Source organism: Schistocerca americana, chromosome 8 (genome assembly GCF_021461395.2).
Source record: "Schistocerca americana isolate TAMUIC-IGC-003095 chromosome 8, iqSchAmer2.1, whole genome shotgun sequence".
In the NCBI taxonomy this organism is placed as follows: Eukaryota; Metazoa; Arthropoda; class Insecta; order Orthoptera; family Acrididae; genus Schistocerca; species Schistocerca americana.
Genome location: NC_060126.1, coordinates 473,345,029 through 473,371,369, shown reverse-complemented (window position 1 = coordinate 473,371,369; position 26,341 = coordinate 473,345,029). Strand labels below are relative to the sequence as shown.

At 39.0% G+C, this 26,341-nt stretch overlaps 1 protein-coding gene across 1 annotated transcript in view; it reads right to left on the bottom strand.

Annotated features, from left to right (window-relative positions):
- Window positions 1-26,341, bottom strand: part of LOC124544740 (endoglucanase E-4-like) — a 383,436-nt gene that overhangs the window by 9,232 nt on the left and 347,863 nt on the right. Inside the window, exons 6-8 of the mRNA XM_047123399.1 lie at window positions 22,803-22,965; window positions 13,149-13,313; window positions 1,416-1,555 (exon numbers count right to left, since the gene is read on the bottom strand). Coding sequence (XP_046979355.1) covers window positions 1,416-1,555; window positions 13,149-13,313; window positions 22,803-22,965 — 468 coding nt within the window. The remainder of the gene's footprint in view (window positions 1-1,415; window positions 1,556-13,148; window positions 13,314-22,802; window positions 22,966-26,341) is intronic.

Sequence of the window (26,341 nt, the reverse complement as noted above, 5' to 3'; positions counted from 1 at the left end):
ACTATCTGCTAGAAGTATGATAAAATATTAGCATGCGGTGAAAATTTCATGCAATGACTGGCTCATCTTCATCCATTATTACAGTTGTGGTCATATCTAAAATGCAAGTAAATTTTACACAGACATCAGCCATAACTAAAAATGTGCTTTAAAATAGTTAACTGCATTTTAGTTTCCAGATCAAGACACCCTGTATAGGTGTGAAGTGCTCATTATTCAGTATTACTGGTGAGAAAATGCTGACTTAAAACACACTTTGCTGATCAGAATCTTGTAAAAACTGCAGAACCCTTGCCATATGTTCCCTATGTCAGTTAAAATTAAGTTTATTCTTCAGATGAGATATTACATGCATAAGTTTGGTAATTTTGGAACTCTATCTTGCTAATGGATAATGGTATTGAAAAAAGTTTCAAGGTTCCCGAAGAACATCATCTTATGAACTTATGGTAAACATTTCAAGGATTTGCCATGAACAGAAATTATAGAAGTGGCCATGTCCACATTGGTACTTTTGGTACACAAAAATCATGATTTTTTTCAGGTGAATTTGATAACAGAATAAAGATTTTCAAAATGGGAAAATGGTGTTCCTAGGTAAATTTTTAAGGAATATATAATTAAAATCTGAGCCATTTGCTACAGTTATTTATTTAGATAATAGAAACTCATAGTGCAAAAAAAAATTGCTAAAACCCAGTTTTAGAGATTTCCTTGGGAACTGCCTGCGGCCACCTAAGACTCACCCTAGACCACACCTTAGGCGAAAAGACCAATGAATTTCCGCAATTTTCCTGGGCTGGAGGAAGTGTGTAATGTTTAAATTTTGACCCTATATTGTGAGATAGTTATGGTGTGACTATTCTTTCATTAGGTATAGAAATGGCTGCTACACTAAGGACTATCCAAAATACTTGACCCCTTATCTAAGTGATCAGTAGAACCCAAGATATAACCCCCTGAAAAATCACACTGTCATGCATAGTGTTTTTGAACATGTTGGTACTGCGCACTGTATAGCAGGAAGCGATACAAACATTTTCAGACAAAATTTAGAGTTAAAGATGAGAAATTTTTGTCTTTCAGAAAGAAAACTTAGGGGAAGCATAAATCCTAATTTTTGCAGTGCTAATATTGGTTTTACTAAGAATGATTTATGAGAAGTTATGTAAGAGGTCAAAAGATTCTATACATCATTTGGTATTTATTGAAACAGAGTTGGGAGGTTTAACTTTCCTCCATCAATTTCTTTCTTTCTTTTATTTTATTTTTATTTATTTGTTTATTTTCATACTGCAGTAACAAGTTTCACATAGACTTATGTTACAATAAGAATTAATGGTTAGAAACTACTGATGACCAGATGTCTTAACTTCTACAGGGCAAAACAATTTTCACTTAAAAATGATACTGACCTGGCAGCATGATATGGCTGTTTTGGCGGATTGTCTCCGTAGCCAACAACAAAACTTCGCCCACTATCTCCCAACATGTAGTTGATTTGGCGTCGAGCAAAATCCACATATTTCCTGCCTCCTAAACCTGCTTCTGATGCCTGTAAAAGTAATTTAATGTTATACAGAGAAAACCATGGAATTTCAAGCACTTTATTCATTTATTGCTTCTGTGACACAATAATCTGAAACTGGCTGCGAATAAAATCATTACATATAAGATCTTCTCATAACTGTGCACACCAATGATTTAACCACCACCATAAGACTGTGTTTAATGAATATGTGGTGTCAATTGAAAATTGCATACAGCCTTGTTAACCATCATGCTGTCTGATCACACCTCCAGGTATGATTCAAATTTTCATTGCCACTGATGTTTCTACATATGATTTCTGAACATGACTTCCAAAAGTTCTCCCACAAGGTACATAGGAACTGGCAGACAAAATGCATTTAAATTTTAGTCATGGTAATTATTTTCATACAGTAAAAATTTACTTACATGATCAAAAAAAAAATTACAACATAGTAAATATTCACCAACCACTGATAAAAGATGGTATAAAGGTCTCCCAGAGTAACTAAATCAGAAACTGAACAAGAAAAATGGGTGTTAAGTGAAGCCTTAAGAAGACAGTATCAAATATTGAAATTTTTGCATAAAAAATAACTAAAAATATCTGGCACTGACAACACTTCCTCACAGCCAACTGAGCCTGACTTCATTAACAGACAGCCATGAGTTTGGTATATCATCTGCTTTTCTGTACAAAAGCAGGCATAAGATGTGGAGTTACACACACAAAAGAAAATTCAGCACAGTGAAGACATTACAGCATGATTGGGGAAAAAAAAAATGCCAGGCTGCACTGGACTGTATGCTGGGCTAAGATTATTAGTCACCCAAACAAGTGAATTTTGGCCGAAAAATCATTCACATTCTTCCAACTTCAATTGATACTGGTTTTTTTTTTTGGTGCCCCTGTAAGGCACTGCACCAGGTCTTCTGGAAAATGAGATTTGTGGTAAGTTCCTAGGGAAGAAAACTGCTGAGGTCATCAGTCCCTAGGCTTACACACTACTGAATCTAACTTACGCTAAGGACAACACACATACGCGTGCCCAAGTGAAGACTCAAACCTTCAACAGGGGGGAGCTGCGCTAACCATGGCAAGGTGCCTCAGACCACACGGCTACCCATGCGGTGGTGTCTTCTGAGAACTGCAACTAGTAGTCAGCAAAGGAAACAGTATGAGAGGGCAAAAAATTGGAAGAGAGATTGTAAGAAAAAAAAAATCTTGAAATAAGATGATGTGGAAAAACTAAGAGACATGTTCAATAACTAATTACGCTGTACTATATTGTCAGGAGTAAAACTCTCTGAGCATCTGACTGTCACTTCTTCAGGTTCCATGGCCTGTATCTATCAGGATGAAAAAGTATCTTCATATTGTGCCACTTTGACACTGACAAGATTAATACTAACCCTTACTGTTAACTGTGAACTGTTGTATTAGCATACATGTGTCATGTAAATAAGAAATACTAATTTATGCACAATTATGTATTTTTTGTTCAGCAAACTTCTCATTTTTTAACATCTCTTTTCCGGGATGTGCCTATGTGGCTTTCCTTTGGATATTGTCTACCCTGGTTGGGCTTAGGGGGAAGGAGGCGTTCTTCAACCTTGAGTTGATGGGATGATCTTTCCATAATCCTTAAAAAATGGGTTGTGGTTGATACCTACATAGCTGGTTTACAGGGTGAGTAATTTCCATGTGATGGCCAGTGTTTTCCAACCCTGACTATGGGGAAGTTCTAAAAATCCTGCCAGAAGGTAGCACTTTACAAAAGCTCTTTAGCAGGAGCAGGAAGTGGCTAATAAAAATGCTTACATTCCACTCCTAATTCCAACAGGCTGGAAAGAATTACGCAGCTCACAAAACTGAGAACTTTGCTAGAAGCCCTCATGGGGTTGAGACAGCAAGTCATGAGCCCTTGGGATGGAGTTTGTGTTTTAAAATGGTTATCAATCCTGAAGTCTGGAGTTAGTGATCCTCCATGCTTAATGAGACTACTTTTCCAGTACTGAAAGCCTACAAAGCATTCGAAAGTGTGTTCCCGTGCACAGGCATCGAATTCCCTGTTTCTCTCAGCAAGTTGTGCTTATTAGTGAGTGTGGACTTGTTCACTAAAAAGAGGCCTCAAAGCAGAGTGCAGAGTTATTAGCTAATTGGAGGTGGTGCTGAGTAAACGTGATGGACTTGGCTGGGATTAAGTGATAGAAATTTGACCCCAGCTCACAGATGTATTAGACTGATTCGATCATGTAGCTGAGAGGAGAATTAATCCTGGTACCCCAATAACTGTTTACAATTAAATCTGTGCGTAATACAGCATTTAATTTATCTTGCACACCACACATCGTAATCAGTAAATGGATTCTGGTTGTGGCTGCGAGCATGACTTCATGAATGCCATGGAGGCTTCAAGGCATGGACAAAAGGAATGTTTCATTTTTTCTACATAAGTTATTCATGATACCTATTATTATAAATAATTACTTATGAATGATTTATGTGTAAATATGTGTAATAGTAGGAGGAAATCTGCTGTTCATTTATAAAAATATGATGCTTTCCCCTAAAATTTCAATAAAAATTCAGAAAATCATTTTTAAGGTGACTCTTTCTCATTTTGGACAGATAAATATCTCCATGAGGTAGGTGTGCTACACATATTACAGAAAGTGATTTATAGAGATAATAGTTACTTACTACAGAAAGTCACCAAAAGCCCAGCTACTGAATGTGGAAACACAATGTCATGATTCAAATGCCACAGCAAAATGGATATGTTTCAGATACCTCCAAAAGATTCCTTATTGAGCCCTGTGCCCAAGTAAAAGTTCACATTGAGCTTTTAATAATATTATGAAAAGGAAAGTTGCTACTCACCATATAGTAGAGATGCTGAGTCGCATATAGGCACAACAAAAAGACTGTCACAAATAAATAAAGCTTTCAGCCATTAAGGACTTTGTGAACAACAGACGTTCACACACACACACACACACACACACACACACACACACACACACACACACACACACACACACAGAGAGAGAGAGAGAGTGAGAGAGAGAGAGAGAGAGCTCACATAACTCACACAAACAACTGCAGTCTCAGGCAACTGAAACCACACTGCAAGAATCAGCACCAGTGCCTGACGGGAGTGGTGACTGGATGGGGGTAACGAGGAGGCTGGGGAGGGGAGGGGGGGAATTGTATGGTAGGGGCGGCAGACAGTGAAGCGATGCAGGTTAGATGGAGGACAGGGGGGTTGGTGGAAAACAGGGGGGGGGGGGGGGGGGGGGAGTAGCGGAAAAGGAAAATGGTTGAATGACGGGTGTGTAGTGCTGGAATGGGAATAGGGAAGGGGCTAGAGGGGTGAGGACAGTGACTAACGTTGGTTGAGGCCAGGAGAGTTACATGAATGTAGGATGTATTACAGGGAGCGTTCCCATCTGCACAATTCTGAAAAGCTGGTGTTGGTGGGAGGGACCCATATGGCACAGGCTGTGAAGCAGTCATTGAAATGATCGAAATGACAGAGAAGTTTTCTTATCCATAGCCAGATACCAGTCTCACATACTGTTCCTGCATTGTTGCTTGGCTCATGGAATCTCCCCAAATGGCCTTACCATCAAATTACCCACCTCTGGCTGTCACCCCTCCTTCCACAAAGACCTCCACCTGTTCAAATTCTGCCAATCTTTAGCCTTCACCAACATAGCCCTGCAAAACCATATCAACCAAGCCCAAACTCCTTACAGTACTTTCTCTCCATCTGTAAAATTCTAATGCTATGCAATTCCAAATTCCTGGAACCCATAACACACAACAAAACTCTTGCCCTGCTGGAAATTGAGCAACATGCACAACGCCACCTCAAAAAGCTCTCCATCCTGTTCGCTTCCTACTCCCACCTTGGAGTACCTCTGTAACAACCTCCAAACTTGCCCCATGTCCCCTCATAGCTGACATATCCTATCTCACAGACCTACTACACTTAACCCACCTTCCAAAACTTCCTCCCACCACCACACAGAATACAGAACCTTAACAGACCTGTAACACAGTCATGAACTTTTCGTCCAGAAGCCTTAGCACCACAGTGATATCAGTCCTTTCCAAAGGCCTCACCTTTTGCCCCACTCCCAAATTCAATCACCCAGGACTTGCTAAAGATCTTTTCTGCTTCTCCCAGCCCCTACAGTGGAAACACTTTTCCCCCAGCAACCCTACCAATCAGACTCAACCAAAGACCAATACTGAAACCTGCCTAATTCAGTCACTCCTCCATCAAACCATGATCCACCCCACAGCCTCTGAATCACCCCCTGTTAACTTTCCAGAATTTCTTAACTTCCAACCGTGCCTTACTATCATTCCCAAAATCCTTCGACATGTAAAGCTAACCTTACATCCACAGAGTAACTGCAGTCCATCATCTAAAAACTGATCCTGACCTTATAACCCTGCCTGCAGACAAAGGCTCCACCACTGTTGTTTTGAGCCACAAGGATTACCTGGCAGAAGGACTTCACCAGCTGTCAGATACTTCCACCTAATAACCTTACCACAGTGACCCCATTCCAGAAATCGAGCAGGATCTCCAGTCACTACTCAAATTCTTAGGCCCATCCCAGAACCTCTCCCCGGAATCCATCTCTCTACTCACCCCTAGCACTTCCCACTCTCATACCTTCTACATGCTTCCTACAGTCCATAAACATAACCACCCAGGATGCCTCATTGTGGCTGGTTACTGTTCCCCCACTGAGAGAATCTCTGCTCTCAGAGACCAACACCTTCAACCTATTACCTGGAACCTACCCTCCTATACAAAAGATACCAACCATTTCCTCCACCAACTCTCCACAGATCCTGTTCCTTTACCACACAGTACCCTGCTCATCACTATTGATGCCACCCCCCTTTACACTAACATTCTTGATGCCCATGGCCTTACTGCTATCGAACACTACCTTTCCCAACGCCCAACAGATTCCAAACCAACTATCTCCTTTCTAGTCACCTTGACCAACTTTATCCTCACCCACAATTACTTTTCATTTGAAGACATTACTTACAAACAAATCCAGGGTACAGCTATGGGTTCCCACATGGTACCACCATATGCCAATCTATTCATGGGCTATCTGGAGGAATCCCTTCTAAAAGCCCGGAATCCTAAACCCCTCACCTGGTTCAGATTCACTGATGACATCTTTGCAATCTGGATCGATGTTGAGGACACCTTACTCACATTCCTCCACAACCTCAACTACTTCTCCCCCATTTGTTTCACCTGGTCCTACTCAACCCAACAAACAACCTTCCTAGATGTTGAACTCCACCTCAAAGATAGCGACATCAGTACCTCCTTCCATATCAAACCTACTAACCACGAGCAATACTTCCACTTCGACAGCTGCCACCCATTTCATACCTGGATGTCCCTTCTGCACAGCGTAACCACCGGTAGTTGTCACATCTGCAGTGAAGAGAGGTCCCTCTTGAAATATACGGAAAGTTTCATTGGAGCCTTCACAGACTGTAATTATCCTCCCAAACATACAAAAAAAAGTTTCCGTGTCTTATCTTTCCAGTTTCCCACCACCTCCTACCATCCTGCCACTAAGAGCATTCTCCTTGTAACTTGGTACCAACCAGGACTAGAGCAACTGAATTAGATTCTCCACCTGGGTTTCAACTACCTTTCATCATGCCCTGAAATGAGAAATGTCCTGCCCACTCTCCTTCCCAACCATTCTATAGTGGTATTCCGCTGTCCACCGAACCTACACAATATATTCATCCATCCTTACAAAACCTCTGCTCCCAAGGCCTTACCTCTTGGCTCATACCCCTGTAATAGACCTAGATGCAAGACCTGTCCCATATATCTTCCCACCGTTACCTACTCCAGTCTGGTTATGAATATCACCTATCCCATCAAAGGCAGGGCTACCTGTGAAACCAGCCATGTGATCTATAATTTAAGCTGCAGCCACTGTGCTGCATTCTATGTGGGCATGACAATCATCAAGTTGTCTGTCTGGATGAATGGCCACCAACAGTCTGTGGCCAAGAAACAAGAAGACCACCCTGTTGCTGAACACGCTGCGAAACGTGACATCCTTCATTTCAATGACTGCTTCACAGCCTGCGCCATATGGATCCATCCCACCAACACTAGCTTTTCTGAAATGCACTGGTGGAAACTCTCTCTGCAATAAATCATACATTCCCATAGCCTTCCTGTCCTCAACCTTCATTAGTCACTGTTCTCACCCATCCAGCTCCTTCCCTGTTCCCATTCCAGCGCTACCCAGTCATCATTCCACCACCACACTCAGTCTTTTTACTTCTCTCCTTTTTCACTACTTCAGGCAGCACTTCACTGTCTGCCACCCACACCATACTATCCCCTCCCCAACCCTAGCCTCCTCCTTACCCCCACCCAATTGCCACTCCCATCATGCACTGGTGCTGCTGCTCGCAGTGTGTTTTCAGTTGCCTGAGACTGCATTCATTTGTGTGAGTTTGCACATGTGTGTGCACATGTGTGTGTGTGCACATGTGTGTGTGTGTGTGTGTGTGTGTGTGTGTGTGTGTGTGTGTGTGTGTCTACGTTTGTTGTTGATGAAGGCCTTAATGGCCAAAAGCTTTATTTATTTGTGACAGTCTTTTTATTGTGCCTATCTGCGACTCAGTATCTCCGCTATATGGCAACTTTCCTTTTCATAATATTGTTATACTCCATCCTGGATTTTTCACTGAGCTTTTAGTCAGTCATCAAAAACAACATACTGTAACTTTATTTTCTCAGAACTTTTAACTATCATGCAAAAACTTACATCAGAGAGATCTGTTTCAGTTAAGAGACTTTACATATCAAGGCTTAAGACACATGTACTCCTGATAATGGCTTCCAGTAAAGTATTTTCAAAATGTCCAGACAAAAGTCATCCTTTCTGTTATGAGAAAAAGTAATTCTTTGAATTATCTTTATATCTTTATTTTTATCCATGGAGCAAATATCTCATGAAACATTTAAACTGAGGCTGCCTGATAAGGACCTGTAACAAATGACTTTTTCAGTTTGCATCCATAAGTTGTACCAAAATATATTCTTCCTCCATTTGCCAAGCAGTGATATCCAAACCACATTCTCGTATTTACTAGGATATCATTGTCCATGAATCGTCACCAAATCATGAAGTAGGCTTTTATAGGAAATGAATGATGATTTACAGTTTTCATATCAGCAGCTACAGCCTCTAACTGAGGTATGGCAGAGGGTATTTTGTGATGATATAATTTGCCCTAGGCCAAATTTTTTGTTACAGATGTCTTCACTTGTGGAACACAGCACATATCCCAACTCTTTTATGTTTAATATGATTACTGCTATCAATTTCCCTGAAAATTATAGCTATATGCACACTATAAGGGGGCTCTTGGCGAGGTGGTTGATGGAAATAGCTGAATTGATGGAAATTGAAATTCACTGACTGATATTGAGTGCTTTCTCCTCAGTATGAAGTTTAGCTATCAGATAAGAGAGTGTTTAATGCACTGAAGATATCTACAGAGAAGACGTCAAATTCAGTTATACATTTCAATGATCATCAACTCTTCATGTGACTTTTGTTTTTGTAGCTGTATAAGGGCTGATCAAAAAATTTCTGTTTGAGGGTATTTCTGCAGCATAACTTAGCATAACTCTAATGCAGATATATAAACACTGATATGTAGTCAAGGGATTGGTGTGTCTTTCCGATGTGCATGAGATAAGTGTGAAAACATAGACTATGGTGATGCTATTACCAAATGTGTCTAAACAGGACCAACATGCTGTTATTCTTTCCTTGGCTGCTGAAGAACGAACACCAGTAGACATCCATCAGAGAAGGAAGAATGTGTGTAGGGCAGCATGTCTGTCAAAAATCAACATCCAGGAGAACGGCAACAAGGGGTCTGCTGTTTCATGATAATGCAAATTCCCATATCACAAATACCGTAATGCAGAAGTTAGGCCAACTCAAGTGGGAGACACTCAAGCACCCACCATATAGTCCTCATCTTTCCCCACATGATTATTGTGCCTTTGGTCCCTTAAGAAGGCCTTGAGGGTCAACACTTCCTGTCAGATGAGGATGTGCAGCAGGCAGTTATGGACCACTTCTCACAGCAGGACATTGTGTTTTACCAAATGGGTATCTTCAAGTTGGTGCATCAGTGGGATGATTGACTCAATGCTCATGGTAATTTTGTCTGATTGGTGTACCTCTCTTGGACTTAATGACCAACAAATGGAAACTTTCTAACTACAGGATACAGATGATAACTTTCAACGTCTGAAAGTTGATGCCTAACCAAATTTCACTCCTGTTCCATAAGAGTCATGCTAGTAGTGCCACTATCAGGATGCAAATCAGGTTTGTTTTAAATACACACTGTAATGTTTGTGAGCATTTATTTGCCTTTGTCTTTGAGATTGAGTGTTGTGAGTTGATGTTAGGGGACAAAGATGCCATTATCAATACATAACTGAGTTTGATAAAGGCTGCGTAACACAGCTACTAGAAGTTGGATGTTCCTTCTGCAATGCTGAGAAAGACCTGGCAGGAATGTAGCCACTGTACTGAATGCTTGTAATGATGGTCACGGAAATGTTTGGTTGCAAGAAGACCAGGCTCCAGATGGCCACATAAGTTGGTCCAGATGGCCATGTTTCACCACCGAGAGGGAGGACCATTATGTTTGGCATATGGCTCCAACGCATTGTACTGCACCTACAGCAGCAATGTGAACAGCAGTGACACAACTAACTGTTAAAGATCAGTTACTCCAAGGGCAGCTCTAAGCCAAATACCCTGTAGTGTGCAATCCACTGATCCCCGCCCACTGCCATTTGTGACTTCAGTGCTGTCAGGCAAGAGCTCATTGGAGAGCACGGAGGAGGTCTGCTGTGTTGTCTGATGGAAGCTGGTTCTGCCTCAGTGCCAGTGATGGCTGTGTGTTGGTTAGAATGAGGCCAGTTAAGGACCTGCAACCAAGCTGTCTCTGCGCTAAACACACTGAGCCTACACATGGAGTTTCTGGGGTGTGATTTTGTATGATAGCAGGAGCACTCTTATGGTTATCCCATGCATCCTGACTGCAAATCTGTGTGTCAATCTGGTGATTTGACCTGTTGTGCTGCCATTCATGAACAGCATTCCAGTGGGTATTTTCCAATAGGAGAACACTTTGCAACATACCACTCTTGTAACCCAATATGCTATAAGAGTGTCGACATGTTGCCTTGGCCTGTTAGACCACCAGATCTGCCTCCAACTGAGCACTTATGGGATCTCATTGGACAAAAACTCCAATGTCAGCCACAAACAGTATTAACCAACCCTGTATTGGTCAACTAAGTGCAGTGGGCATGGAAGTACAGCCCACAACTGACATCCAGCACCTATACATCACAACACATGCATGTTTGCATGCTTGCATTTAATATTGTGGCAGTTACAACAGTTATTAATGTGCCAAAATTTTACATTTGCAATGGCTTATCTTGTGGTTAAATTAACCTGGATCTTGCAACACAATCACTTAAATATGTTACCTACACAAATGTATTCCTGAAATGTCATTACTCTAAATTAATTAGTTTTTGGTGTTGTGATTTTTTCCATCAGTTTGTGTGTGTGTGTGTGTGTGTGTGTGTGCGTGTAGGTAAGTGTTAACTATTAATTTACACTAATAATTGAATAATGGCACAAAGAGTACTAGTCTTCAGTAGATATTAGAACAGTGTTTTCTGTGTAAAATGATAAAGCTTTAGCATTAGAGTCACCACCACTGTAGTGAACTAAAGCAACAATTTCTTTTGAATGAAATGTGTATATTCCTACAGTAATTGTTAACAATATTAATTTTGTAAAATGTAACATAGAAAGGTGTTGATTTTTAAGAGACAGTTTGTTTGAAATCAGTTTTTAGTTTCTGCTATGTAGATTGCCATACGTGAATATGTTTGTACAAAATATCTACCTATTGTAAATTGCAAGTGGTCATTATTACAACAGTATTAGAAAAGGTTCATATTGTCAAAATTCTATGCATGCCTAGTGTTGAGCCCAAGCTGTTAGTTGCAATTGGCATTCTGTGAAATTATCTGACACTTGTGAAGTAAGCAGTTCAGTGGTTGTTAGGATGCTTCTAAAGAGTTGTTCAGATGTTGAAAGTGAAAATTACCAAAAAATGAAGACAGTTATGAAACATGTTTGTCAGAAAATTATTTCTAAAATATGAACCGCATATTCATGTATGAATATAAAATAGTCCAAAAAAGTGAGCCTAGGAAAAACAAGAAAGATGTACTATTATGATCAACAATCATCGTAACTCTCAATTCATCAAAGTAAGTATATAAAATTAATGTTTTGTTTCCTGCTCTAAAACTTCTACCACCTGCAATAAATCTCATTAGTTTAATCAAAAGACTACAATTTACAACTAAAATTTAGAGTTAATTTTTGTCATCATTGGCAGCAGTAGCATTGCAAGATGCACTAAACATCATGTTGTCCAGTAGCTCACATTAACAGTGACCATTAAACAATCAACACTATTCAGTGTCATTTGATTTGTATCAAATCTGCTACTCCCATTAGCCACTTCACCAAGTATCTTATTAGAGTGTGCATGTAGTAGTTTAATACCATAACACTTAAAAATAAAATTCATCTTGTAGTGCTACAGAAAGTGAGTGGACAAGTGTAGCAAATGAGTATCAATGAACAAAAAATGTATTAGCAAATATTGATCTTTGTACTTCCTCCTCCTTAGGATGAGTTCCTCTTAACCGGGACTCTGAAGGATGTTCCTCTCCATTCTAACCTTTTTTTGACTTATTTCTCTTTTCTCTCTGAGGAAGAAATGAATAGTTCCAAAAGCTAGGACAAATTTGTTACATTTTTTCTCTCCTTTGTATGTCCATCAGTGCTACTTAGAGTTAAGTAATGGCTAATCATCCTTCCTCATTGTAACTTCATAGTTTTCTCAAGTAAATTTTCCCTTTGATACAATTAGCACCTTTTCACATCAGTGCTTAAATTTGGTTGGTGTAATTCATAAAGGCAGATCACAAGTGAAGTCTAGTGTTGTAGTTTCTCAGCTGATGTTATGAGAAGGACCCTCTGCTATGTACTTAGCAGCAGTTTGGAGAGCATGGATATGTATGTAGATGCGCTGTGCAAGCTAATAAAGAGAAATGTTACCTCTGAGGTAAAACTGTAATGGAAAGCTTACAACTAAAGATTTGCTTCAGTGCACTTTGTATTTCACTGAAAGGGGGGGGGGGGGATATTGTAGTGCGCGCATCATGCTGTAATAGTGTAGATGATTTACGCAATGAATTATTTCATACATCAGGAACTAATGTATATAACTCTGTCTTTGGAGGAGGGAAACAGTCTCATTTTCATATACTGCCAATACATTTAAGTTGCTAGTTTATTCATGAAGTAATATCAAAATTCCATAAATCAGGCACAACTTTTTTGAATTTTTAGTTAAGTTTGGACTAATGCAGACTATCTTCAGTAAAGTGATAATTCAGTACCTGTAAACAAACAAATGCAACATTCGCTGCATGGCAGAGCGTTCCAAACTTATCAATGTACACCAGTCCTTTAGGTGTTCTCTTTTGGTGGTCAACAGTAAAATCACAGAATGCTTGTGCAGCTTCCACATACTCTTTTTGTTTGGTGAGCTGTGCCATCAGAACCTGAAAAGAAAATAACGAATGTAACTCATAATTAAAAAGCTTAGAGAGAAAAAAGCAAAATTTATGTTACTTTGCACATTAAAGCTCTGTTATCCCTGTACACAAAACAACCTGTAGATAAATAAGACAAAATTCATGTAGTAAGTTGGTCACTTACTTTTAAACTAAACACTACAGACTAACTGCACTAAAGTCCCTGCCTCTTAAAATTTTGGTGACAGTTGAATGGTTTGAGCAAAACAGTGGAGAGAAGATGGTATATGAGCTAGTTAACATTGAAACAATAATTATCTGAAACATCTGGACTGATATAGGCTATATACTTTTTATAATATGTAAATATATGCATATTGTGTCTAGAGGAAACATTGTTAGCAAAAATCTCAGAAAGTTCTTGAACAATTCACTTCTAATTTTTACACAATACTCTAATAAATGTCTAGTCGGACATGGCTACATATTTTTTTAATAAATAAGAGACAATCAGAAAGTTTCAATCTGCGAATGTTGCTCCAGCATATATGTAATTTAGTGTGAACCGATGCAGGTATTAAGTACTGATGTGTAAGCGAGGGATTGGTGTCACATTTGTATCTTTCCGACATGTGTAGGGTAAATGTGGACGCATCAACTATGATGATGCTATTAGTAAGAGTGTCCAAACAGGACCAATGTGCTGTTATTTTTTTCTCGACTGCCAAAGAACAAACATCAGTAGACATTCATCAGATAATGAAGAATGTTTATGGAGCAGCATGTCTGTTGAAAAGCACCACTGTGGAATGATGCTGTTGTTTCACAATATCACACGTCCCCACATCACAAATGCCATAATGCTGAAGTTATGCCAAACCAAGTAGGAAGCGCTCCAGCACCCATCCTATGAACTCAATCTCTCTCCATGTGATCAACATACCTTTGGTCCCTTAAGAAAGATCTAGAATGATCAACAATTCCTGTCAGATGAGAATGTGCAACAAGCAGTTACAGACTTCTCCAAGCAGCAGGACACAGTATTCTAGCAAATGGGTATCTCCATAATGATTTAGCCTGATTAGCATACAGTTCTGGACTGTATGGTCTTCAAACGAAAACATTTTTATTGCCCCTTATCTATAGAATATAAATTTGTATATGTAATGTATACACTCAAGCTCATAAATTAAGGATAACTGCAGAATGTGGTGCCACACAACATGGCACTACACAAAACTGGCACTAATAGCGTAGGCACATAGGGAACACACACAACACAGTCTATAAGTCCTCAGTACTGGTGATAAGTTGAGAAAACCATCCAGAAACACATGTGCTACAAAATGCCACTGTTTCCTGTGCATGTACCCTGACATCAATATGGGAAATTATCACCATGCACACGTACACAGACCGCACAACAGGTTGGCATACTCTGGATCAGGTGGCCAGGCAGCTGCTGGGGTATAGCCTCCCATTCTTGCACCAGTGCCTGTCGGAGCCCTTGAACTGTGGTAGGGGTTTGAAGATGTGCAGCAATATGTCGACTGAGAGGATCCCAGACTTGCTCGATGGGGTTATAGAATTGGAGAACAGGCAGGCCACTCAATTTGCCCGATATCTTCTGTTTCAAGGTACTCCTTCACAATGGCAGCTTGGCGGGGCCATGTGTTGTTATCATCCATTAGGAGAAAGGTGGGACCCACTGCATCCCTGAAAAGGCAGACATACTGGTGCAAAATGATGTCCCTATACACCTGACCTGTTACAGTTCGTCTGTCAAAGACATGCCGGGGTGTACGTGCACCAATCATAATTCCATCCCACACCATCAAACCACGACCTCCATACAGGTCCCTTTCAAGGACATTAAGGGGTTGGTATCTGGTCCCTGGTTCATGCCATATGAAAACCTGGTGAGAATCACTGTTCAGACTATACCTGGACTCGTTCGTGAATATAACCTGGGACCACTCTTCCAATGACCATGTACTGTGTTCTTGACACCAGGCTTTACGGGCTCTCCTGTCACTAGGGTCAGTGGAATGTGCCTTGTAGGTCTCTGGGTGAATAACCATGTCTGTTCAGTCATCTGTAGACTGTGTGTCTGGAGACAACTGTTCCAGTGGCTGCGGTAAGGTACCGAGCAAGGCCACCTGCAGTGTTCCGTGGCCATCTGTGGGCACTGATGGTGAGATATTGGTCTTTTTGTGGTGTTGTACACTGTGGACATCCTGTACTGTAGCACCTGGACACATTTCCTGTCTGCTGGAATCATTGCTGTGATCTTGAGACCACACTTTGTGGCACATGGAGGGCCCGTGCTACGACCTGCTGTGTTTGTCCAGCCTCCAGTCACCCTAGCATTCTACTCCTCATAACATCATCAATATGTGTTCTTTGAGCCATTTTCAACACACAGTCACCATTAGCACATCTGAAAATGTCTGCACACTTACTCACTGCACCATAATCCAACATGCACCAACACACCTCTGCGTATGTGGTCCGCTGCCAGCTCCACCATGGGATGACCGCAGGTCAAATGCATCACATGGTCATGCCCTGAGGTGATTTAAACCCGTAAACTGCCCACCAGAGCATTGTTTCACCATTTATCAGCATTATCCTTAATTTATGAGCATGAGTGTATATTAGGGAAATGTTAGCAAAAATCTCAAAAAGTTCTTGACCCATTTACTTCAAATTTTTGCATAATATTTTGTCAAACATTCAAATGGGCACAGGCTTTATATATTTTTTTCAAACCACAATGTACAGCTTTTCTATTAAAACTGACTGCAAGAAAGAAAATGCTGTGCTGCACTGTGAAAGTGTGCAGTTTAGTTTTGTTCATCACAGTCAGTTTTAATTACAACAGCAGGGCATTTAAACCATTAGGAAAATTGTTTCTCCCACATATATTCTTTCCTCTTATATATAATTTTAAGCAACAGTTTTATACACACCAATGTACTATTTTGTTTTCTTCCTCACAGTCAGTTTTAATAGAAAACAGGAAGTTAGTTAGTTAGTTAGTTGGTTGTGTGTTCCACTGATCAATCCCACAGTATGGTAGCCATTATGATGTGGAACGTGTCAAGTGCACAAGAAATGCACATATGAAACAAATTTTTTTAATACATATACAAATATTACAATACATAGTTAAAGATTAATATTTCTATTATTTACCCCATTCCCTTAAATGGCACAAAACGCATATACTATACTTATAGATTTATTTATTTCTATTCAAGGATTGATCTATGGTATAGAAGGAGTTGTCAAGGAGATATGATTTCAATTTATTTTTGAAGCTATTACTGCTGTCTGTCAGACGCCTTCTTTCATCTGGTAATTTTTCGAAGATTTTTATAGCAGCATATTTTACCCCTTTCTGTGCCAAAGATAGATTGAGCAAAGGATAGTGTAATTCTTTCTTTTTTCTGGTATAATAATCATGAATGTCGCTGTTTTCAAACTGGTCCATGTTGTTGAGAACAAATTTCATTAGTGAGTAGATGTATTGTGAGTCTGTTGTAAGAATTCCCAGTCATTTGAAAAGATGCCTCCAAGATGTGCGACTATGAACCCCACACATTATTCTAACCACTTTCTTTTGAGCAGTGAATACTTTTTGCCTAAATGTTGAGTTACCCTAAAATATTATTCCATATGACATCAGAGAGTGAAAGTATGCAAAATATGTTAGCTTACTAATTTCTATATCCTCAGAATTGGCAAATATTCTGATCGCAAAAGTTGGTGAACCTAGTCGCTTTAGGAGATCCAAAATATGAATTTTCCAATTAAGATTCTCATCTATATGTACACCCAAAAACTTAGTATGCTCTACCCTGTCTACTGACTTCTGTTGAAGTGTTATATTTATTGAAGGAACTGTACTTTTTCCAGCAGAAAATTGGATATACTGTGTTTTTTCAAAGTTTAGAGCAAGCCCATTTGCAGAAAACCAATTAATGACTTTTCCAAAGACCTTATTTGTATCATTTTCAACTGGAGTTTCTTTTACTGAATTAATAAGGATGCTTGTATCATCAGCAAACAGTGTCAGTTCAGCTTCCTGTTTCAGATAGGAAGTGAGGTCATTCACATATATCAAGAACAGAAGGGGACCCATGATTGAACCCTGTGGAACATCTAATGTAATTTCACCCCAGTTAGATGAAGTGGCAAGCTTATTTAAATCACTTGACCCATCTTAGGAAACTTTTTGCTTCCTGTTCTGTAGGTATGACTTCAACCACTCATATGCTATTCCATTTATACCATAGAATTGGTTCAGACAATCAAATGCTTGGACAAGTCACAGAAAATTCCTATTGGTGAAATTTTACTATTTAAAGACTCTATTACGTGGATATTGAAAATGTATATTGCTGTCTCAGTGGAACAGCATTTTTGAAATCCGAACTGTGATTTATTAAGTATCCCATTACTGTTGAGATGGCTAACCACTCTTGAGTACATTACTTTCTCAAAGATTGTTAAGAATGCTGTAAGCAAGGAAACGGCAGATAATTATTGATATCTGTGGTGTCCCCCTTTTTGTAGAGAGGCCTGACAATGGCATATTTTAACCTGTCTGGGAAAATACATTGAGTTAGTGATGCATTACATATGTGACTCAGAATGTCAGCTGTAATTGCTGTACATTGTTTTAATATCTTATTAGAGATGTCATCGACTCCAACAGAACATTTATTTTTCAGAGATTTAACAATTTTACTTATTTCACAAGAGGTTGTTAGGTGAAACTTAATCTGACTAAATTTTTTCAAAACAGACTCTTCCATGTACTGCCTAGCTTTTCTTTTGAACTGTTCTCACCAATTTTTTCTCCTACAGTTAAGAAATGGTTGTTAAATACATTAGCTACTTATGCACTGTTGGTCAGGATGGTCTTGTTCTCTTTAACAGTAATACTACCTACCCAGTGGTTACTTTTCCTGTCTCCCTTCTAACAACATTCCATATTGATTTTATTTTATTGCTGGAGTTGTTAATTTCTTCTCTAACATACGTATTTCTTGATTTCCTTACAACTTTTCTCAGTATGTTACAATAATTTTTATCATGCAAAACTACTTCTGGATCTTTACTAGTTCTTGGTGTCTCATACAGTTTTCTTCTTCTTTCTGAAGACACTTTAATACCTGTAGTAATCCAAGGTTTCTTTGCAAAGTGTGTAGTGTTACACTTAGTAATTTTCTTTGGGAAACAATGTTCAAAGAGGGATATAAATTTATCTAGAAATATGTTGCACTTATCATTACGAATTGGCTCATTATATACATCTCCCCAATTAACATTTCTTAAGCTTTCTGTGAAGTGCTGTATAGATACCAGGTTGAGGGACCTCACACTTTTACTTAATGGTTTCTGAACTATACGCCCTGTTAGGTTTTGTAAGTTAATCAGTTGTGCATCATGGTCTGATAATCCATTTACCATAGGGAAAGCGCGTGTTTGTTTTACATCCTCTTTCCATACAAATACATTACCTATTAGCGTGCTACTGTCCTGAGCTATACGTATAGGGAATTTGATCACTGATTCTGTAATATGTTGTTAATAACACTTCTAGTTCACTTTTCCTATCAGAATTACTTAGAAAGTTTACATCGAAATCACCACAGATTAATAACGTCTTCTTTTTGTCTGACAGACAGCATAATACATAATAGGGAGTCAAACTTTTTTATGAACAGCTCCCAGTCTCCTAATGGGGACCTGTACACTGCTGCTAATATCAATACTACATTACCTAGCTGAAGTTCACATGCACAAACCTCAAAGTGCTGATCAACACCAAATTTGCTTACTTCTAGAGTTTTGCATTTATGCCCTTGTTTTATGAAAATGGCAACTCCTCCTTTATCCATCCTAGATCTACAAGTGTAAGATGCTAAATTATACCCACTTATACTGACACTATCCATGCCCACAGTTACCTTGTTGTTCAGACACACAGAGTATATCAATCTTATTCTTATTTTTGAAATCATCTAAACACACTAATAGCTCATCTACTTTATTTTTTATTCCCCTGATATTTTGATGAAGTATGCTGATACTGCCCTCAGCTTTATCCCTATTAACTATACGTTAAGTTTCTTTTATTCTATTTATCTTGATTGTTATCTGTCTTGACTTTGGCTTTAACCTAAATAACCTGTCTGCCTGGACCCACTAACCACAGGGACCACCCTTTGTGCAACTGTGAACCCCCTTACAGTTTCTGCTAATAGAGAAGCTAACTTACTTTTCCCCATCCTATTCAGGTGCAGGCCATGTGTAGTGTATCCCCACCTACCAATAGCATTTACTGGAACAATACTGAGATTTTGCCGGTGTCTGGAGCATCCTGTTCAGCTCAGTGTTAAAATGCCTTACAGCAGTGTTTACCCAGGGCTGATCATGGTGCTGAAAGACCTCCACAAACCCCACATTTGTGTGCTCAGTTTCTGCTCCTATTTTGTCCAGGTCACTCTTAATACTGTATGTTGGATTCATAGCCAGGCTGTTTCCTGCTCCCCCAACTATAATTACCTGATCTTCCTTCTCAAAGTCCCTGCATAGCTGACCTAAGTTTTCTGTCACCTGGCTAAGGCAAGCACATGGTTTCACAAAACTTGTGACCTGGTACCCTGCACCTAATTTCTCCTGAAGCTGCTGGCCCACACCCCTCCCATGACTACTGCCTATAAGCAGAATTCTTCTTTTCCTATTCTGGTTTGATCCCAACCTGTCTTTTTTTCTTTAAGCTCAAGTTCTGCTTCAACCTACTTTCAACTAAATCTGGATGAGGTCCTTCCTCCACTGCAGATAGCAAGCCAAACTGATTTACTAATTGAATTTCTGGAGTTTTTTTAACCGTTTGCCTTTTTCGCCCTTTGTTTGCTACCTTTTCCCAATTCCCAGTCTCTTTTTCCTCCCTTAACCTAGATAATTCACAGTTTGCATTTTCTAATCCAGCCTTAAGGGCACAAATTTTTGCCTCCTTTTCTGTGATTTTTCTGTCCTTTTTACATAACCTACACTGCCACAGAAGAGCCTTATTTTCTAACCTCATTTCCTCACTGCTACATTCATCCCAACGAAACCATAACTTACAGTCTACACAGAACACCCCTCTTTCAAAATTCTATGGCAACCACCACATTTGTCACACATGGTTTGATAGACAAAGTTATATTTATGGCTTACCAGCTGATGATTATAATAATATCACAGGATCTGATTTTTCCATAACTTTGTAATTCTACCCATTCACATATTAAAACTACATGAAATGCTCTCACTGACCCTATTATCCTACAGAACCAGCACCTATAGAGTTCTCTTTTATCCCCTGTATACCCCACATACCAATGATCCCAATAAATTTACCCAATCACTTTAAACTTCTTCAATTCCCAATCAAGATTTTGTTTTCAGTAACATTAAATGAGGCTCAGTGTGAGAGAGAGGGATGAAGAAGAGATGGACAAAGAGAGAGGTGAAGGAAATGGACATAGAGAGGGGGAAAGGACAAGATGGAGGACAAGATTAGTGTTTAATGTCCCGTCGACAACAGTGTTATTAGAAATGGAGCATGAGCTTGGATTAGGTAAGGATTAAGAAGGAAATCATCCATGCCCTGTCAAAGGTGCCATCCTTGCAACTGCCTTAGGTGATTTAGGGAAATCACGGAAAACCTAACTCTGGATGACCAGACACGAATTTGAACCGTCGTCCTCCCAAATATGAGTCCAGTTTGCTAACCGCTTCACTTCCTCACTCAGTAAGGACAAGACGGGCAGAGGAAGAGATGGGGAGGAAGAGGTGGACAGAAAGGGGGCAGAGGGAGATGGACAGAGAGGGAAGGAGAAGAAGATCAGGATGTATACCCAGTTCCTTATATTTTAGGATGTATTCTTCTGAAAATATTTCTATGGGATGTAGCCTTATATGAAGTGAAATGTGGACAGTAAGCCATACAGAGAAGAAGAGAAAAGAAGCTTTTGAAATGTTGTGCTACAGAAAAATGCTGAAGATTAGATTAGTAGATCAGACAACTAATGTAGATATAATGTATCAAGTGGATAGAAAAGAAATTTATTGTATAACTTGACTCGAGTAGTTGATAGAACACCCCGAGGCATCAAGGAATAGCCAGTTTGGTTATGGAGGGGCGTGTTGCAGGTAAAAATTATAGAGGAAGACCAAGTCTCAAATACAGCTCTCTGTGCTAGTTTATCCTGTGGAGCTGCCACAACCTGCATCCACCTAAACCTGCTTGGTTTAGGTGGATGCAGGTTGTGGCAGCTCCACGGGATAAACTAGTACAGAGAGGTGCATGAAATACCTTCCAACTGAAGACCACATTGCTAACCACAAGAGTATCCTCAAGTGTGACATTTTTGTCTTTTTGCTGACTGAAACAGATATGCATACACATATATCATATATCAAATATCATAGAGTTAGGAAAGTACCATATAGATTACTTATCGTACAGAAAGGTGGTATGGGTGTTCTCATTTTATTATTTTTGTTTATTGTTCCCATCCTGGAATTTACGTTATCGTAACAGGTTACTCATTGCAATCTTCTAAAATATGTCACAGGCACTTTACAAAAACAAACAAAATCAAAAAGTTGTTCAGCTATGCTTTGATAGAAGCCACTAGTGAGGAATTTAAGCCATGTGAAGGATTAAAAGATTGAAATGTGCATTACTTGTAGTCGAGTTAGATACACATGATGTTTACTTTCAGTTGGGATACAGAAAAACTAAATCTAGAATGTAAGGTAGCAGAAGGATAAAATACTTCACAAATACTCCTTTTTCTGTTAACTCTAACCCATCAATTTTTTAAGGATGAGATTTTGTGTCCTTTTATAAGTTTGTTTAACTTAAGAAAAAATATGCAACAAGGTGAACAGTTAACACCTTAAATCCCTGTTAACTGAATGATGCCATTTGTAAGCCGAAAAGGAGTACTACAATAATACTGCTTGTATAGACTCCATCATTATGAGAATGAAGGCAACAAATAACCATATGTATCTTTTTATGTGAAACAATAACTTCTCTTATTGCAAATGAAACATAGATTACATCTGCAAGTTGTTGCACAGGAAACTTGAAACTATAATAACTACCTTCATAATTACTTTCTTAACTCTTCTAAGACTAATATTATCTTTACATTTGTTTAATTCAGTTTATATCCCACATTAATGTTTGCCCTATGTTCCTAAGACAATCAGTTCTTCTAGTACGTTTCCAATCAGTTATTTTAGTATGTTTCTACATAACAAACGTTTAGTTTCAAATCTATGCAGAAATATTGTAGCATATATTTGGAAATTCTGGACTTAAATAAATAATTGAAATGTTTGCACCATTCTCTTTGTGTGTGTATTTTTGTGGACAATATCTGTTTACTGTGATTTGGCATCTGGTATGGAGGTAGTACAATAAATTAAATAAATTCTTACCTGAACACCAGCAACCTTCTTATTGTAAAAAAATTCATTTGGCCTTTCTTTCAATCTGAATTTCATATAGTGGTGCTCAGCTTCATCCAAAAACTGTGATTCATTTGTTGCCTTGTACAGCCATGCTGCAGCCCACGTCAGTTCATCACCATAGTCGGTGGACCTGAACAACAATTATATTTCAAATAATTCTTTGTGTGCATTGTGTTTATTTAAAATTTATGTCACTCATTAAATGATGCAGAATTTGTGAACTTGCATATAGCAGTAATAAAAGAAATTGCTACACTTAACAGTCTGAAAGCAATATTCTGCATAAAGGAGTAATGTAGGGAACATAATACCAAAATATTTAAGCACATAGTAGGTGAATGAGATAGTAGGTGAGTGAGGATAACAAAGAGATAAAATTTACAGATATATAAAATTCATACACGATATTGTTTCATAGTATTCACTCATTTACTTAACAGTAATCCATCTCCTGCTTGAGATTCTTAAAAGAATCAAACATCTGATTAGTTTATAAATGAGATGATGAGTTAAATATTTGATGCTAAACAGGAAAATCCTTTATGATTGAAAATATTGTAGTTTTTCATGCATTTCAATGTTTGTAATGTGATAACTCCTGGACTGTGTGTCATACAGTAATATCATTTTGTAGGTACATTCAGCACCATTTGTGGATAATGTCTGTAAAATGGGTTGTGAACAGAATTAGTGGTAAAGAAGTAATAAAATAAAAACTTATGCCTGCGGCTGAAGTTTTACTGCGTGAACAGTGAAAATGTAGTAAGTAATTATCTTTTTCCTTTCATTAATTTGTGGTGGGTAGAGAAAGTTCAGAAAAGGTTTTAAATTATTTATTAGAAGTTCTTTCATTCTCAGATAGTGGATGAATATAATCTGGGTAATCCACATGCTGAGTTACACTGGCTCAAGACAAATACACAGTTTAAAGATTTAATGCAATAAGTAAAAAAAGATTATATCTATTAATGTGCAGGTTATGGCAGCATTTTAATTTTTTTTATTTGGTCAATAATTGTGTGAAATAAGGAAAATCAAATTTTTGTCATGATTAGAAACCACCGGAAAGGCAACCTGCAACTGGTACCAGGTCACAGTTTAGCTCTTTAGTAACAAAGATTAATTTGTATACAGATTTCTCTGTATGGATGTCATCACATTTTATGAATGCATACACACAATAACAGAAGTATCACATCACCCTGACATGTCATGACTCTTCCTGTAGTGATCGGTAGGTCATCTCTGATGTTGTTTGTAAACATACACTTTGTTACCATGGGCATTTGCTATGGGTAGAATGCCTTGCTCGAACAGACTGCAGCATTTCAGTTGAAAGTAAAGCACCAGTGAGGACGCATTAAGAGACATCCGTGGAACAGCACAGTGAACATCCATCATCTCACAAAGGACAGTTGTGACCAATCATCAGGTCCACATCACAGAATGTGCAGAAGGTTTGTTAACCATGGAAGTTGCTCAAAGTGTGCACCAGAACCAAACTGATGTGGTGCAGGCATGGGATTGGTTCCTATTAACAGGTAGTGTTGAGGACTTACACCACACAGGCTGTCCACATTTGACAAGTGCACAGGATGATCGATATCTAAGACTTTTGAATCAAAGGAGCTGTAGGGTGAGTGCTTTGGAACTGAATTAGTCATTCAAAAAGGCTACAGGTGTAATGTATTGCATCAAACTGTTAGGAGATGATTGCACAATGTAGATCTCCATCCCTGATGACCACGGCAAGCACCATGTTGTACACCACAACACTGTGTACTCCAACACTGTGTACTCCATTAGAGAGGCAAAAAATCATGCAGAACAGACACCCCATGATTGGCTTTAGGTCTTGATTATGAACAACAAAACTCGAATTTGTTTGAACCCTGATAATCACAGACAATGTATTTGGAGACAGCCCAGTAACACTGAATGCCTCCAACAATGTGTCCCACACTTGCAACAAGGTGAACGTGGAGTGTTGTTCTGGGGGTGGTATTACATGGGGGCCACCAAAGTCCTCTCTTGAATGTTAAGGGCAATCTCACTGCTCTATGAATATTTTGGTGACAATTTCACCTTGCTAGATGATAAGCTGCTTGACTACATGTGGCGAGGACAAAATTATGCAAGTATAACTTATAGCAGAAGGCACCTCAGTAAATTTGTGTTGGTGAAGGGTGAATGCCAATCTTCATAAACCTTTTTATAATGTTTAATTATGCATCTATGTTCAGTAAACTGAGTGCATGGGTTTTATGTTGATTCATATGGAACATGCAAGGTAGAAAAATATTCAAGCTGTGAAATATTTGTTTTTAATTATTCGGTTAACAGTTCTGTATTGGAACCACTCATTGATGAAGTAAACCCATCTGACAAAAGAAAATTGTGGCTTATAAAACTGCTACAAATCTCTTGCAATACACACTACAGGTGTCCTTACTGTGGTTGAGGAATAAGTGATCACCTAAATGTAAAGTACCATAAATGCAGGTGACTGATACACACCTGGTGCTATTTCAGCTATGTAGCCAACATGTAGTTTACCTAAGCACAGATGTCCATTCTGAATGAAAGTGTTAGTTTAACTTTTACCAAGTGGTGTGGTTGTGTAGCAATTGGCTATCTCGCTACAGATACTGCAGCAATTCTGTACCGATACTAAAATTAGAACTACTCTTCAATTCAGTAGTTGCATGAAATTTAATAATATACTGGTTGCAGGGATTAAATTATGTACAGAAAGTGTGTATACTTAAAGAATGAAACAAATGTGGCTCCTTGAGATGCAGACCATTAAAGAATTGCAGTCCTTTTCAACCAAATATCAGTCTGGGAACTGAGCAGAGGGAATCTCAATTGGGAACTGTGGGAGGATCATTCACTTGATAACCGAGGGAAACACCATGAAAACTGTGGTCAGATGTGTTGCACTGGGACTATTTTAATTCATTTTTGGGAGAATGTTGTCAGTTTTCCTAACAAAATATTAAAATTTAGTGTAAAATGGTTTTGAGTGTGTGTGTGTGTGTGTGTGTGTGTGTGTGTGTGTGTGTGCGTGCGCGCACTCGCGCGCGCGCCCCCCTGTGTGTACATAACATTCAATGAGTGACATTTCAGTCCACCTGGAATAAAATATGTTTGATGTTGACTTAGGCATAACAGCTGTGGCTAATTGTAAAGGCATGAGTCGAAAACTACTATTTATGTAGCACATATGAAATTTACATGGGTGCAATGGTATAGGCCTGCTTCATCTCTCAACAACAATCTCCATCTATTTGAGAGTGCCCACACAGCTGTGTGAACTAATAAACACAAAGATGTGGCATCAAGAACAATTTTATGTATGTACGAGGGGGGACCCAAAAGGAACCGGACTCTGAGGGCGCTGCCACTCATAGATGTAGTGCAGGGTTCTCACGCTGGATGGTGTTAGTAGAGACCTTCATGAAACAACTGTGCAGATGGCGTCAGTGTAGAGCTGAATGTGCAAG